Here is a 14,267-nt window from a genome sequence, read left to right as displayed (position 1 = left end):
AATATCTCCTGGAACACAGCAGGTCCTCTGACTTCAGGTTCTTCAATGCTGCAAGACCTCAAAGAAGTGCAGCAAGAGGCTGGCACGGGTGTGCTGGAAGATCAGATGTGCAATGGGATGGGAGTGTGGTACAGGAAGTGGGTTTGGAGTGATGGTGCCAGGTTTCTGCCAGCTGCAGCCCAGGTTTGTCACTGCTTGTTTGGAGCTGCCCACTCCCACTGGAGCCAGTTGCTGTGCCTCTGTGTCCTGCTTTTGGTGGTAAACACAGGGATTGCTGGTGGCTTAGGCTCAAGCTGCTGCCAGCACTTAAGGCTTGCCTTGTCCCATGAAGCTGCACTGAGGCTGCAGCTGTGCCCTACACTCCTGCTATGGAATTTCCTCATTCAGATGCCACCTCCAAATCCAGCTGCTGAGCTTGCTGGGAGCAAAGGGAGGTCTCCAAGGATGTCCTGGAGGAGTTCTCTACCAGGTAAAACACCTCCAGCCCAGTCTGCACAGGCAAAGCAGCTATGTTACCCTGTCAGTGAGTGGTTTGTGCCTTAAAACAACCACACCCGTGACAAGTCAGGGCCTTTAGCAAACAAAGCACTCACCCTCCCACTTTACCTGAATGACACAGCCCTTCCTCAGTTTTATCCATCCCTGTCAGCAAGCTTTGCAGGAGAAGCAGAACCTGCTCTTCAGGGGAGATGTGAGCATGTGTAGGCTGTGCCATCACTTCCAAGCAGCCAAGGTGCCTGATGCCTTCAGGCAATGCCATTTCTTGGAATAAAAGTTTCCTGTAAGGCTCTGCAAAGCCTGAGAAAACACTCTTGGAGAAGGGGCCAGAAAACATCCCAACAGACGCAGCACATTCTGTTCCGGCTGGATCCAACAGACTATTTCAAGTCTTAATTTTTATTTTATTTCCTTGAAATGGGCCTTTTCTTCTATTACAATATTTTCTTCTATTACAAAAAGTCACAAGCTTGGATTTTCACCAAATGCATCCTATGGAAAAACTGGGGGGCTTTCCATTTTTAGAAATAAAATCCCTACTGGAACTGTTGGAATTTCCCACAGCACAGAGGTGCCAGATTTATCCCAGCCTGAGGAAAACTTTGGGAAAAAAGGATTTCCAGGGCAAACACAGAATCCGTCTTGATCTTATCTTCATCTTACAGTTGAGGAAGTTGACAGGGGAAAATGGTTATGTATTTTGCTAGGCCTTAGGTGAAAGAGAAAATAAAAGTGCAGGATGTGGCAGCAGAGTTGGTATGTCCGTTCAGACCTGGCTTGGTGCTGGTGCCGGAAAGCCCCTGGACTAGCAGAACTGGGAGCCTCATCCTCCTGCTCTGAGCACTAGCAGGACCCCAATGCCAAGACCCCGTGTATGTCGACAGTCAGGGCTGTGGTAACAAGCACACGCTGCAGACAGCATGGCCAGGGCACAAGGAGCTGCCTGGGGAGACTTGGGGTCCCTGCTCACCACTCGCTTTGGTGATGCTCCTCAGACACAGCCTGCCCCCAGCTCACCAGTGTAGCTGATGAACTAGTAATCCTGATTAGCAAATTCCACTATCGGATGGCTGCCAAAAAGGGAGGGAATAACTGCTTTTGCCTTCTGGGTAAATAATGAGCTTACTGAGCAGCGAGGACCTGTGGGTCGGAGGTGGGGAGAGCGTTACAAGCCTGAGGACAGTGGTGCTTGGCACAGGCTGACTGGCCAAGAGATGTGCTGGTGGGAGAGGAGGATGGAGCCCCTGGCAAGCCCTGCCTGAATAGTGTGACAAGTAGGCTGGGGCTGCTCTGCGTGCGCTAGGGAAGGCTGATGTAAGCGCAGCTGGGGAATTCCAGGAGCCATCCAGCTCCAGAGCAGCCGGTATTCCCTCCCTTATCCCTCTCTTCCCTCCGCCTCCTGTCGTCAGCGTGTGTGAGGGCGCTTAATAACAGCTGAAAACCCATCCCACGGCTTCATAATCCTGGAATGACCGTCTGCAGCTGTGTTGCTCCGGAGGATGCAATAAGCTGTCGTGAGTGGGAAATACTGCTGGTAATCCTTCCCTGCATGCCCTACTGCCGACCGCAGGAACATGAAGGCTGTTTCTCTCCAGATCCTGCTTGTGCTGAGGACCTTGTGCCTGGTGACCCCGGCTAGAGGTGAGGCACAGCTCCGTTTGTCCCCCTGGGCTCCTCAGAGAACATCACGAGGGGATGGTGATGGGGCAGGGCAAGGTGGCACTGGATTAGGCTGTGGACATCAAAGGGACCTTTGTGGGCAATCTCATAGCAGGATCAGGCTGGGTTTGTTTGGGAAGGGGTCGGGGGAAAGCAATCCTGGCAGCAAGGATGTCCGAGTGGCTCCGTGATGGCTTTTGCCTCTCCTGAGGGCAGATGGGGAGAGTGTCAGAGAGACTTTCTGTTGATCCATCTTAGAGAAAAACCATAATGCACTTTTTCCCCCCTTTTCTGTTGTCCCCTGGGGATGTGCCATGGGGACAGACTACAGCCAGGCCAAGGGTGTCTGTCTGCACGGGCTGCCTGTCCCGAGGGAGCTGGTGCTCCCGGGGCTGTCACCTGCAGTGGGTGTGCAGTGCGTGTGTGCTCGCCCGTGGGAAATGCTACTGTTCCCTGCAGAAAGATCTTTGCGTGCCCTGGGGTGGTGCTGAGTGGGGTCAGAGGACTGTGAGGTGGTGGGCTCACCCCTGCCAGGGCTGAACTCGATGTCATTCCCCCGTGGCACAGATGGTGGTGGTTGCTGCCCAAGGCAGGAGTTCCGCAGGGGGAGCGCCAGGCTGGCAGACAGGCTCGCAGCAGCTCAGGCTAGGCTGGACTTTGCCCAGGACCATGGGAGGGAGCAAAGAGCCCTTAAGATTTGTGCCCTGCTGCCACCAGACAGGAGGAGGACAGCACAGGCAGCTGAGGATGAAGTTTCTCCCTCTCCTCATACCTCTAGGCAGGTTCTCCAGGGCTGGCTGGAGAAATGTGGGCTACGGGGACACCTGGCAGCTTACCCTGCCCTGGGAACACACTGCCTGGCTCTGCTCACCTGTGGCCAAGCATCCATCTCCCCTACAGTGGGGAAATCAGGCTGGCTCTGCAGGAAGGCTAGCAGTGCTCCCTGGCTGGTGTCTTTAGAGGAACTGTGATGAAAAGCAGGTACCAATGGCTCCCAAGGTCCTGGGTGGATAAACTCTCAGATCCCTTTGGCAAAGACTAAGATGCAGCTCAGAGAGGTGGGGTTGTGTGCTCCAGGAGGAGGGGGACCACCAGGGCTTACTTCATGCTCCCTGTGGCGTCCCACTGTCCTTGAAAAGTGTTTTGCAAGCTCCTCCACTCTGGGGAAAAAAAACCCACCAGAAGTTCAGCTGATTGCAAATCTTTTGCATTGATGCCAATAATTGGAGAACCAGTTCAGGATTATCAGAGGAGCAGAGCCTTTGGGAGCAGTCAGGGACTGTTCCCTGCTATGCACATACCTGACTACCCATAGGTACAGTCTGGCCCCCTTGTTGCTGTGCCTGTTTTGTTGAACTGTCCTCCTGAACGTGGAGGACACCAGCAGAATGTCTGGCTAATGAGAGTTAATTGGGAAGTCATTTTCCCCTGAGCAGGGAATTCTTGACCCTAAAGCGCCACAGAAGATATTATTATGTGAACAAACGGTTTTGCTTTCAGTTTACAGAGGCCTAGAAACTGAAATGGGCTTCTGTAGAGGTGCTGGACTGTTTGCTTGGGATTTCTTTGCAGCCATGCATTTCCCCAGTGAATAGATCAAAAGAGCTGAGGGTGCTCCTGCAGCGATGCTCATTCTTGTACCTGGTGTCTGGATCATTCTCAACTGAGCTGCATAAAATTCACCAAATTCATTTGGGAATCTGAGGCAACATTCTGTAGAGATAGCCTGATTGAAACCATATGCCAGTTTCTTTCTTCACAGGAGGCCTCACACAAATCAAGGCTTGTTTTTCTAAATCTTGCCCCCAGGGATGTCAAGAACAAGTTGTCAGGCTGAGTTGTGCAACCTCCAGTCACTTGGCAAGCGCCTGTGACTGGAGGCAGATGCAGGCATGAAGGGGCCCCAGTGGTGTGACTGGCCCTTTGAAGGGGTTAAATGGGATTTTAACTTTTTCACTTTGCAAAATGAAAACCATATTTTTTGCTGGAGACTACAAAGACATGTTTGGTGGGAAACTTCTGGGACATTGAGCTGCTGAGATACCTAGGGGACTGATCATTCACCAAAAGGTTCTTTCTCTGCAACCTTTCTCTGAGCCCAGGTGGCATTCAGAGACCATGTACCAGCAAAGACAGAGGCAGGATACTCACTTAGAGAGGACTTACACAAGAGGAAGAGATAATACTGATCCAAGTAAAGAGAGGCCAAGCATCCTGCCCTCTGGTCTGCATCACCTGCACCAAGAGCCCACTGGTGAGGGTTGCAGCAGGTCTTTTGGGGATGAAGAAATGTGTCTTCTGGGCACCATGCTGAGAGCAGTCCTCCTGTGACCCAATGGGGAGAAGACGCGTAGGCCCAGGGGCTTGCACAAAGGACCTCCAGGCAACACTTGCACATCCTACGAGGCAAGCTGTAACGGTGTCCCAAAAGCCCTGCAATTTTCACAGTGCTTTTTTTGTCGTCAGGTGTTTTTTGGTACCATCACCTGTGTGGGTGCTACAAACACTCTTGGTGTTGGCTTCATTGGGATTTGATTTCATCTCAGTTTAGCATCTTAGTTTCATGGCAAGCTTTGGATTCCTTTTCTCCAGAGAAGAGGGAAAAGAAACAGTGCCAGTTTTTATAGTCCATGATAAAAAGCCAATGTTTAGTATGTCCAAAACTTTCTTTCAGGGCAACCCAAAGCACCTCTGAGGTGTTCAATAGAGTGCCAGAGGTTTACATTGGAGATAGCGGAGAAGCGGATAAGGAGCTACCGCGAGACCGAACTCAGCTGCAGAAAAAAAGCTGTGATGTAAGCATTGTCCCCACCACCCAGCCCTGCCATACAACTCCACTGCTGGTCACACACAAGCCTGGCAGCAAATGCTCTCACTTTGGAGAAAGGGGCAGCCTGGAAACAGAGGGAATGCTGGGGTTTATGTGAAGGGTGGGTGGGGGTTTTCCTCTATCTAAATACCAACAGCTTCCAAGTGAGATCAGGGATAAGTGGATGGGGAAAGGGACTGGTGTACTTGGGTGAACAGGGCAGAGGAAGCACACAGGGAGGGAGCTCGTGTTTCTGTGAAAACAGCTATTTTGTCTGCAGACAGATTCAGACTTGGGAGCTTGTCTGGAGATAAGAAAAGCTCCATTTTACCCCAGAATAATTGTTTTCAGTTTACACTGAAGCTGAGGCACCATTGACACCTCTTTATTGCAGCCCAGGGGGTGGCTCCAAAGTGAACCTGCTGTGCTGACCTTGGCAAGCTTCACATCACTCACTAAATCAGAGGGTTTTAGCTTCACACATGGTTGCCCACAGGCAGCTGGTGCCTGCAGAGGGAAACACTGTGTCCAAGCTCCAGAACAATGCTTTCGAAAGTGAAAAAACTTCTTAGGGGAAAACCTTTCACCCATGAGTCACATTAAGCTGCTCCTCATTCAGGCTGTTCTCGCAGGCACCTGCCCTTCCTGAATTATGTCATCTGTCCAACCTGAGTGTTCACTGTGTGCTTGGGGGAGTCAGAGTTGCTGTCTGCATTTGTCTGCATGCCTTCCCCACCACGCTGATCAACTAAACCAGTGTTTTCTTTATCCAGTAAGTGATCCCTTTTTATTTTCAGACTAATTACTCTGAAGTACAAAGAGATTTGTGCAGATCCAGAGGAAGAGTGGGTGAAGAAGATAGTACAGAAACTGGACCAGAAAAAGTCTGCAGCCTCCCCACTTCCACGTGGTGCCACCTCACCAGAGGAGCCTGGTGGTTTTCAGAAACATGTTGGTGTTACAGTAATGGCTCCATCTCAAGACACTGCTCCAACTAGTTTCTTCCAAGGGACTGGCAAAACAGTTTCAGAGAAAATACATGTTCCTGTTGCCAGGACTGAGGGGTACAGCAAGGCCCCACCAGCCAGGCAGGACACGACCCAGCTCCATGCAGGATCATCCCCTGTGATACACGAAGATGTTGTGCACTCTGAAGTCACTCCAGAAGCAAACAGAGATTCCTTGAATTCTTCTGCATCTTCAAAAGCTGTTGCAGCAGGCATGGACTCCAGCCAGCCCTCCCCATATCCCTCAGCTCTTGTGTATGGCTTTGGCAATGCTGTGGGATCTACAGTAGAACCTGTAGGACACTCTGGAAATGCTACAGCTGATGTTCAAGACGTAACTTCTCCTAACTCAAATTCGGAACCCATGGCCATCGCTAAGGGATCAGATCAACCTATACTTTCTTCAAATGAATCCCTGAACCCTGTAAGTGCCAGAACCAATGCACCAGACACTACTTTCAGCAGTTCTAGATCAGAGCTCCCCTCCATCCTGAACAGTGTGGAGATCACAAGAGTCCCAGCCACACCAATTCCATCAGAGACTACTTCAGTTTCTACTCTAAACTCCACCACTGCTATAGAGAAAGGTGTTTCTGTCCATACCAACAAGGCTGTTAGTTCCTCTGCAGATGTGTTTGGTACTAGAACATTTGATTATTCATCACCTGTAGGAAAGCAAGAGCCTTCAAATAAGCTAGTTTTTACTAGCCAGGCATTCTCAGGCCAAGCCAGAGTGCAGATGAGCACAGACAGGCCAAGCAATCTGCCTCTGCCCAGCTACTTGTCAAGGGCTCAAATGCCCTATGTCATCCCAGCTTCTGTGGTAGGTGGACTGATGGTTTGCAGTGTTGGTCTTGTATGGCTATATCTAAAATTTGGAGTCAAACCAGAAGAAATGTCAAGAGAAATGGTACAGGGCTTGCTCTATCAGAAGGAGGGACATGAAAACAATGTCTACCCAATGGAAGTAATTTGAGTGCTTCACAGCATGGACATTTTAGGCCTAAACTATATGTGTGTTGCTGCAGAAAACCTGTTTATGTTGAACTGCTGACCAGTAGGAAGCAAGCCAGGGAATAAAAATACCAGAGAAAACTGATGGTTTTTGCAGAGCAGAATGTCCAACTATATATCTAATTCATCGCTGACCAATGACAGTGTTTTGTAAATAAGTGAGACCCCTCTTTTCTTCTGGCACTGTTGTGTACAGAGGCTGTGCCTGTTCACCTGCTGTTAGTGGCTCTTTGCCAGAGGTTGGTCACAAGTGAATTTCCAAATTGATGTTGGGAATTATTCTGCATTTCATCATGGCCCAGCCAAGATGCCACTTACCCACACTGTTGGACTTGGGCTCACAGATTTATACTATCTGAAGAGCAGTCTTAACACCAAACTCACATAATTTGCACTTAAACTCTCTGCTGCTTCTTTCTTTGCACTTTGGGTCTCTGTTCTGTGAGACCAAGACTGAAGCTGGTGGCCACGTGGGTGTTGGCTCTCCTTGGGCTGATTAAATTCACTCTCATCATTTACTCTTGCTGGAGACACGAGGGATAGCTCAGCATTTCCAAAAGAGATGACCAAAACTTCATCTGATCAGGCGACTGAAGGTCAGTGCTACAGATCTCACGTTCAGAGAAGCTGGCAACCCACAGTCTATCTCCTCCTTGAAATCAGACCCTTCCTCTCAACAGCTATGGGCATTTCCTCTTGTAAATATAGTTTGAGACCTGGTTATTTGGAAAATCAATGCAATAAAACCCTTCTGCCAGCTGATGCGCTCCGTGCTCAGCTGCATCCAACACCAGGGCAGGATAATGCGGATGAGTCTATGCAAATGGGAGAAAACAAGAAGCCACACAGTAATTTTTGCGAGTCCTGTGATAGCATTGGAGCATTCTTGCTGTTCTCTGCAAGCACAAATCCCCGCAAATACTCTCTTGGAGGAGCTAAAGGCAATTCTGGATTTAGTGATTCAGGAATTACTCCACCATAGCAGAGGAAATGTCCTTTTAGACCCATATTCTTTCTAGAAATAAGCACATTTTCTAATCCACAAAAAAAAAAAAAGACACAAAATGCCTGTTCATGATCCTACACTTCAGCCCCATGTTAGTTTTTCCATTTTGAATAGCATTGATCGCCAGGCTATGAAAGGACTGTAACAGTACCAGGCTTTTTTTTAAACCCAAATTGATTCTGATTTTTACCCTGCTGTACATAAGCCTTATCTTTTATCTGTGGCCAGGTCCTGAAAGCCCTTATTAAACTTTGACTCCAGTATGAATACTGCTGGAGCGTGCAAAGGTCTTCACAATATGATGCTTTGTAAGTAGATACATATCAAGGGTTAGACCCTCCTCTAACCAACCTCAGTGGATCAGATCCCAAAGTATAAATATGCATGTAGGAAAAAGAAAGCAAAAACATAACAAGCAGTATCATAAAAGCAAAAATGATGGGGCAGCTGTAAAGCAGAGGTAGAGGAAAGAGGCCTGTTAGGTCCATCAGATCACACCTTCATGGCATCCAGCCAGCCCTGCAGGTGGAGAGCACAGACTACAACTGTGTTTGTTTTCTGCCATCATTCAACCCTTCATTTCTGCATTTTGTTGACTTGAGAGAGAGGAGCCAGGGATTCATCTTGGGTTTTACAAGTATGGAATGCAAACAGATTAATCACAGGGAGGGATCTGGGATGAAACCCTTCATTGTGCAGCAGCATTCTTGTGCAGCCCAGCTGTGGAACTCTGGCTGGCATTGATTTTCCTGGAGGGTGAACTGGGGGCTGTCAGTGCCACCTCACCAGCTGCCTCACTCGTGCACAGCTGCAATTCCCAAGGCAGTGTACTGTGGCATTATTTTATATGAAACACTAGAAATGTTATTTTTGTAGTTAAGTGTTATAGCCATTTGAATGTATGTAATGTCCTGTCTGAGCTACTTGGACTCGAGACCTTTCTGAGAACATTGCAAAACACTGTGCCTTGGCTATTTTCTTGCTGGTCTTAGATGGTTTGTGCATGTCCATGGGAGCTGGATCACTCTCCAGGCCCTTCAGCAAATGGAGTGAGCACTTGCCTTGGCTTGGAGCAGTGCTGGGGAGATGAATGTGCACCAGTCAGATCATTTGGAATTCTACCATGGTACTTGTAAGGACACTGGTTTCAGCTCCACATCTGGCTCCCACTGTCTTCCAACTGCCTTGATCCCACTGGCACTCATCAGGAGGAGCTGCTCCTTCCAGCCTGGCCCTGCCCTTGTGCTTGCCCTGCTCCCCTCTCCTGTTCCCCAGCTGTTAGCAGGCAGGGTGCTGGCACCCCCATGGGGAGCAGTTGAAACACAGGACAGGGGGCATACCACTGGTCCTCCCTGTGCCATGGGCAGACCATGGTGGCACAAGATGAATGTGATGCAGAAGGATGGAGTCTGTGGGTATCACCAGTTTCTGGGGGTAAAAAATGTCATTTGCTGTAGAGCACAGTGACTGTTACAAGCTCTGGTTCATTTGTGTATCCAGTGTGTGCATGAGGTATATGAGCTGTACCTGTTTTTTAGAAGTAATAAAGTCCTTATGTTAAAAACTTTCATCCTCAGAGGATTCACCCCTGGGCTGAGTTACCAAGCCTGGTCCCTGCAGAGATGCAGAGATGAACATGTATGACTGAGCACCAAGGGGGGCATCCCAGCATCATCAAGAGGCAGCAAAGCCAGTGCAGATGGATGTGGCCAGGCTATTGCTCCTTCTCTTCATTGTTTAAGGGCTTCAGTCTTGCCAAAATTTTGCAGGAAATAAATTTCTTCACAGGGATTTGTATTTCCCAGCAATGTAAGGCAATACAGAAAAAACACTTGGGGTTATGCTTTGTTTAAGCAACGCTATGGCCAAACAGCAACATACAGACAACAAATGTTGTGCTCCCAGTCTGTTCTGTAAGAGAGCAAGAGCACAAGCTAGGATGTCTCACACCCCAGCCAGGGCTTGGGCTGCCCTTGTGTGCTCCTCTCTGGTGCTGGGGAGCAGAGGTGGGAAAAGCAATACAATGCAAGAGTCAGTGCCTGGAGTGGGGAAGGAGCAAGAGGGTCGGGAACGAGCATGTCCCCTGCATCCCAGGAGCTCTTGTCCTGGCTGTGTCCCAGCCCCATGCCCTGCAGGGTAGATGCAGAGGTCAGTGAAAACTTCCTGCAGATGAGCCACCAAGCCAGGAAGGTCATTAGGGGGGATAAGAAACACTGTGAAAACAAAAGCACTTTTCCCCCTTCTCTTTTCCCCCGTGTTGTGGGAGAGGAAGTGGGATGCTGTGCAAACAAGTCAGCCCCAGCAGCGATGAGTCATTTCCGACAGGCAGAGCAGGCGTCAGGGTAGCTGCTCCTCTGGAGCTCTGCTGGAGCTTCTTGATGCCCAGTGCCTGGCCCTGGGTTGCACACACTCACTGGCTTTGCTCCCTGCTGTCTCAGTGTCTGACAGTGCAGGAAAAGACCTCGTGCTAAAGGTGTCCTACAGCACACTTTACCATGCTCCTCCTGGAGGTCCATGGGCTGCCTCAGGTGTAGAATTTGGTCCAGGAGGTAACTATTGCCAAGTATTTTCTGCTCAAGAGGGACAAGGGTTGCATTCTGCACCTAGTGTAAAAGACATATGTCCTACCTTGATGTTTCCTTGCAGCCCACAGGAGATGGGTGGCCCATGCTCGTGGTGTGCCCTACTCGTCCCTTGCTGATCCGTGTCTTTGGTTTCCCACTCCACATCCTCTCCACCATGTCATTAGCCAGCTGTTTTGATTGACCTTATGAGAAAGAGTAGTCACTGGCTGCTCCAAACAGGCTCACTTCCGTGCCTTCACATGCTCAGATCCACCAGATGGCATAGTGGCAGACCTTGAAGGCACTAATTGGCCTTAACTATCCAGACCACCCTCATCTGTGGGTGGACACACCCTCACACCACACCTCCACCATCTGCCCAATCCCAGGAGCCCCACCTAAACTCAGGCTTGAGCCTCTGGTCTCTGCTTCGGGTGTGTTGTGAGTGCTGGTCTGATGCCCTGATTCTGGTCTGGACTCTCAGGCAGACCTTTGACCTATGCTGTAGGTATCTTGTCTCCTGGCTGGCAGAACCCCTTGGTGTTGGAGCCCTGTCTCTGTCCCCATCTCCTGCTGCTGCTGAATGGATTCCCCCAACCCTCCCAAATGGATTCTGTACCTGGTTCCTCACGTTAGTGTGTCTGGGGCCATTGATGGAGCCTCTGGCTCTGTTCCCTGTGCTCAGACCCTGTGGGCTCTCACCTGACTGGTGAGGACGCTGCCTGTGCTGGGGTCACCCTTGGCTCCTGGCTTGTCCCGTCTCACTGCTCTCTGCAGCCTGGACTTGGCAGTGAGACCCCTCTGCCATTATCCAAGCCCTGATTTCTCTCCAGGACAATGCTTGAGAGGCACAGTTACTCCTGTGAAACAGAGACACTTCCGCCTCCACCCTCTCTGGTTTGAGGCTTGGGTTGTGATTTATGACATCTGTCCCTGCTTGGTGCAGTGGTTTTCCTCTCCAGCATTGCGTAAGAGCTCTCGTGCTTGAAGCAGCCTCTGGCCAAGCTGATGTACCACCACTTTCACACTGCTGGCTTAGCAGAAGACAGGATGTCTCTCGGGTGCTTTGGTTCTCTGGTTGCACAGCCACAGTTCCTCTGCATGGCTGTGGTTCTTCCACGCTTTGCATGTGCTTAATCTGCACTTTCATAAGGATTGTGTCCCATTCATGTCACTTCAAGGGCAGTTCTTGTCGTTGAAGTCCCCCTTGGGTAGCACAGGTTGTCAGGACTCTCCAGGGTCATACCTTTTCAGTGATAATCTCGGGTGATAGAGGAAGGCTCATTTCTGAAGCACCCTTGAATTCTGCCAGGTGATCTGCGAGGCCACAAAGCAAATAACTGAAACAAAAAAAATGAGAACAATATAGAAAGGAGTGAGAGGCACCCTCCAAGGAGTGATGTGATGTCAGCCAACTCCATGATTGTCCACTGCAACCATGGCTGTCACAAACACTATTTCATTACAATATTTACAGATCTTAATATATGTTTCTCATCACTTTCTTTGTCTACATGTATTTCTCTGATTACTTGGGTTTTACCCTCATCGAACACTAAAGAGCAAGGAAATTCATAACTTGCTCTAGTGCCTCCTTGGAGTTATCAGGACTATGTCTTAAAAATGAAATCACTCAAAATTGGGCTTGAATTGCTTCCATGTCCTATTTTTTTTTCCTGTTATCACAATTTAGCTTTAAAAGCTTAGCTGAAGCATCTCTCTACTGCTGGCTTAAAAAAGGTCAGGGTTGAAAAAAAGAGGCTGAAGTCCTCACCAAGCATCATTTCCCAAAATTGCTACCCAACAGGGAAGCCTCTCTAGCAGGGAGTCTCCCTGACACCCCAGGTCCATCCTTCACTTTACCCTGAGGCAGTTGATTAACCTCACTGAAGAAAAATGGAAAAATGTCTCCTTTTCAGTGCATTTCAGAAAACTGGCATCACATCCTGTTTTTTATCTTCCTTAGCGAACTGGCTACTTCCAGTTTCTGTTCCAGCTACATCCACCCCTGCCTCTGCTTGGCCATGATGGTGAGGGTTTTCTGCCCACGTGTGTTGAGTTTCTGCTCTCTCCCTGTGCTGTGGGACGAGCTTTGCCAGTGACTCAGTGTAGACAGAACCCTGGGGAAGGGCTCCTGGACACAACCTTCCTGCAGCCTCCGTGTCTCATTACTCTGGGCAGGACTTACTGCACAGGAGGTGTCTTGGCTCATTAGCTTACACTAGTTGGTGGTCCCCAGTGTCCAGCTGTAGGAAGCAGGCTTTGGAAGAGACTCTCATTTTCCTTCCTTTAAAATATTTTTCCAAGCTGTAGGACCTGGCACAGTTGTACCTGGAGTTGCAGTGTGGGCTCTGTTACCAGGAAGGAACAAAAGCATCCCCTTTGGTTTGTGATTGTATCCTGAGTCAACCAGAGCTTTGAAACAGAGCTAGGGAGACCCTTGAGTGAGCACCCCAAAGAAATGTAGAGGGGCTTTACACTTGGAAAGGTGATGGTTTAAAGGAAGTAAAACAAGAATGATTCATATTGTAAATGAAGAAGACTCAAAGTAACTGTGTAGAACAGAATTAAATAGGGAAAACTTATTCAAACTTTCCCACCGCCTCCCTGGGGATATGTTGAGGCACTGGGTGATGCTCAGCCACCTTTCTCCTACCTTGGCAGCCCATCTGCTCTTGCAGCACTGAGTGGACAGTGACTGTGTGGTTTGGTTTTCAAGCACAACTGGATGTGCTCAGTCACCCACTGATTCCCCATTTCCCAGCATGGAGCTTGTTCTGCCCAGCTCCTTCCCCCCATCACTGGCACTATTGGCAAAGGATGCACTTGAGGTGTGCCCTGAGTTTCCCTCCTCCTCCTCTTGCAGAATCACCAGGATGCTGTTTATTTTTTAGGTAAACAAGCAAATTTTCCAGAGTCCATTCAAATGAAATGGAAACTTGGACCAGCAGTGGGGCTTTCCAGAACTCATTAGTTAATGTCTGCACATCAGTCAGTCCCTTTCCAAAAAGTAAAAGAATAAACATCAAAGGTTCTCCAGGGAGTTGAGAATCATCTGGCTTCAACAGTCATGGCTTGAAAAACCAAGAAAGGGGAAGCAGAGCATCCCAGGCCAGATTTCCTGCCAGATAAGCAAGCACAGCTCTGCAGAAGCTTCTCAAGGTCCTCTCCATCCTGACCCTGCTGCTGGATGCCTCTGTACTCATTCTGCCACCAGCACTATGTGCTGCCCTGGCTGCCCACCCAAAGCATTCCCCATAGCTGGGGAGTGGTTGGCCCTAGGCCACAGGGAGACGTGCCATGGATTTGCAGCAGGACATGCCTATCCTACCCCAGAATCCTTCTGTATCGATCAGGGTCCAGCCCTGGGATGGTGGCTTTGCCCCAGGCATGGTTAGGGCAGGCTGTGCACTCCCTTGTTCCGTGGCTGCAGGGGAGCCTGCACTCCCCCAGCTTGAGCACACCTGCCATGGTATGACACCATTGTGCCATCTGTGCTTGGTGGCCCTGCTCCTGTGCACACCACAGGCAAGACAAAAATACATCAGGAACAGCAATATGGCCCATGTTCCCAGCTTGGCATTGCCAGTTTGGCTGCAGAATGTTGTGGTCCCCAAAAGGCAACTTGCTGGGACAGCCTCCTGGGGAGGCTACTCTGATCCCAGCAGCCATAGCCCAGGTTTGAGGAGAGGCTCCTGGAGAGATGTTGG

At 49.6% G+C, this 14,267-nt stretch overlaps 1 protein-coding gene across 1 annotated transcript; it reads left to right on the top strand.

The window, feature by feature from the left end:
* Nucleotides 1–4,831: 4,831 nt before the first annotated feature.
* CX3CL1 (chemokine (C-X3-C motif) ligand 1) lies at nt 4,832–6,949 on the top strand (the record flags this gene model as incomplete). Its single annotated transcript, XM_009069758.1, has 2 exons — nt 4,832–4,952; nt 5,764–6,949. Coding segments are annotated over 2 exons (1,307 nt in total), but the record flags the coding sequence as incomplete, so codon positions are not given.
* Nucleotides 6,950–14,267: the final 7,318 nt, after the last annotated feature.

Source organism: Acanthisitta chloris, unplaced genomic scaffold, assembly GCF_000695815.1.
Source record: "Acanthisitta chloris isolate BGI_N310 unplaced genomic scaffold, ASM69581v1 scaffold23312, whole genome shotgun sequence".
Taxonomy (NCBI): Eukaryota; Metazoa; Chordata; class Aves; order Passeriformes; family Acanthisittidae; genus Acanthisitta; species Acanthisitta chloris.
This window is presented reverse-complemented; position numbering and strand designations above follow the sequence as displayed.